The sequence below is a fragment of the Mastomys coucha genome, unplaced genomic scaffold (assembly GCF_008632895.1).
Source record: "Mastomys coucha isolate ucsf_1 unplaced genomic scaffold, UCSF_Mcou_1 pScaffold22, whole genome shotgun sequence".
Taxonomy (NCBI): domain Eukaryota; kingdom Metazoa; phylum Chordata; class Mammalia; order Rodentia; family Muridae; genus Mastomys; species Mastomys coucha.
Window position 1 is genome coordinate 55,896,223 of NW_022196905.1, and position 1,401 is coordinate 55,897,623.

Genomic DNA, 1,401 nt, shown 5'->3' on the forward strand with positions numbered 1-1,401 from the left:
TGACTGGTCTTGTACTTGAAGCAATCACCCTGCTTTTAACTCCCAACTGCTGCATGGCATAAGAGGCATAAGGCACCATTCCTGGACCTCTTACAACTCTATTTTATCTTTAAATCTTTACTTTTTATTTTACTTGCATATAAGTTAAAATAAGATGCCTTATGTAGCTATATCCAGTTCCAACAAATTCTAATTGTTATAGCCAACCTTATTTATTTAAACCTTATTTCTATATTGCTAGATTATTTTTAAACAAACTTTATTTTTTCATTAATAATTTGTAAAAATGTACATAGGAATTTTATTGGCAGTATTCTAATAAAAGAAAAAAACATTTATTTTTATTAATGAAGCTCATCTTCTACTTGGGATCCATATTTTGTTACTTCAAAATTTAAAGGGCATGTGGAGTTTTCATAGCATGTTGAATTTGTAAAGCTTACATGAACATATGATTTTGTGAGCTAATACTATCCCTGTGATTAATCTCTTCTGTACACAGTAGCACCCAGAGTCCAGGAACGCCTTTCTTCTGGTCACCTAGAAACTTTTCACTGGTTAACAACAAGCTGAATAAACTCTTAGGTTGCAAGAGAATGCTTGGCTAGCTGTCTTGGATCATTCTTGCGACTTTAGAAAAAATAGCCATTGCCAACTTTGAACGTCCTTTAGGCCTTGCTGGTAGGGGAGAAATACATTATCTTTTGAGCTTAGAAATGGATACAGAAGACATGGGGTCAGGTAAATTAGGTCAAATACTGAAGCAGATTTGGAGACAAAACCAAATGTTAAAGAAGGCACTCTCAGGGGATGATCTCTGTGAGGGGACTGGTGGAGCCACTTGGACAACCACAGTGGTCTTTCTGGGTCAAAGACTCAATGAAGCCCTTTATCAACTTTTGGAACACACTGCAGGCTCCCTTCGGTCCACCTGCCAACAACTGTATATACTACTTGACAAGGATAATCAATGTATCTGGAGACAAGGCAAGTAGTCTCTTTTCTTTACTTGGGCTTATGCTTTTATTTAAAATAGTCATTTTTGCAGCATATAAGAGGGGCGGTGTATAGAAATACAGTGAATGTAGAACCTCTCCTTATAAGAAACTAACATTATTACAGGGAAAGAAAGAGAAGACAATATTTCACAGGGTTTAGAGGTTCCTCCCACGGGGGCACAGATGAAGTGCTTTTGGGCTCATTAAGAAGCCAGGATCATATTTTAAGGAAAGGAACTTAGAGCTCCACTAGGAAATAAGTCCTATTTAAACTGATACCTAAACAATGAATTGGAGCCAAGCAACAGAAAATTCCGGCGCTCGGGTTGTTATTTGCAAGACTGCCGCCTTAGAGGTAGGAAAGTACAAGGCTAATTAAAACACAGCAAGCAGTTTTTTTTTT

At 37.0% G+C, this 1,401-nt stretch overlaps 1 protein-coding gene across 1 annotated transcript in view; it reads left to right on the top strand.

The window, feature by feature from the left end:
- Nucleotides 1–575: 575 nt before the first annotated feature.
- Dthd1 (death domain containing 1) overlaps nt 576–1,401 on the top strand; it is a 71,189-nt gene continuing 70,363 nt past the window's right edge. The window contains exon 1 of the mRNA XM_031341003.1: nt 576–987. Coding sequence (XP_031196863.1) covers nt 717–987 — 271 coding nt within the window. The 5' untranslated portion in view covers nt 576–716. The remainder of the gene's footprint in view (nt 988–1,401) is intronic.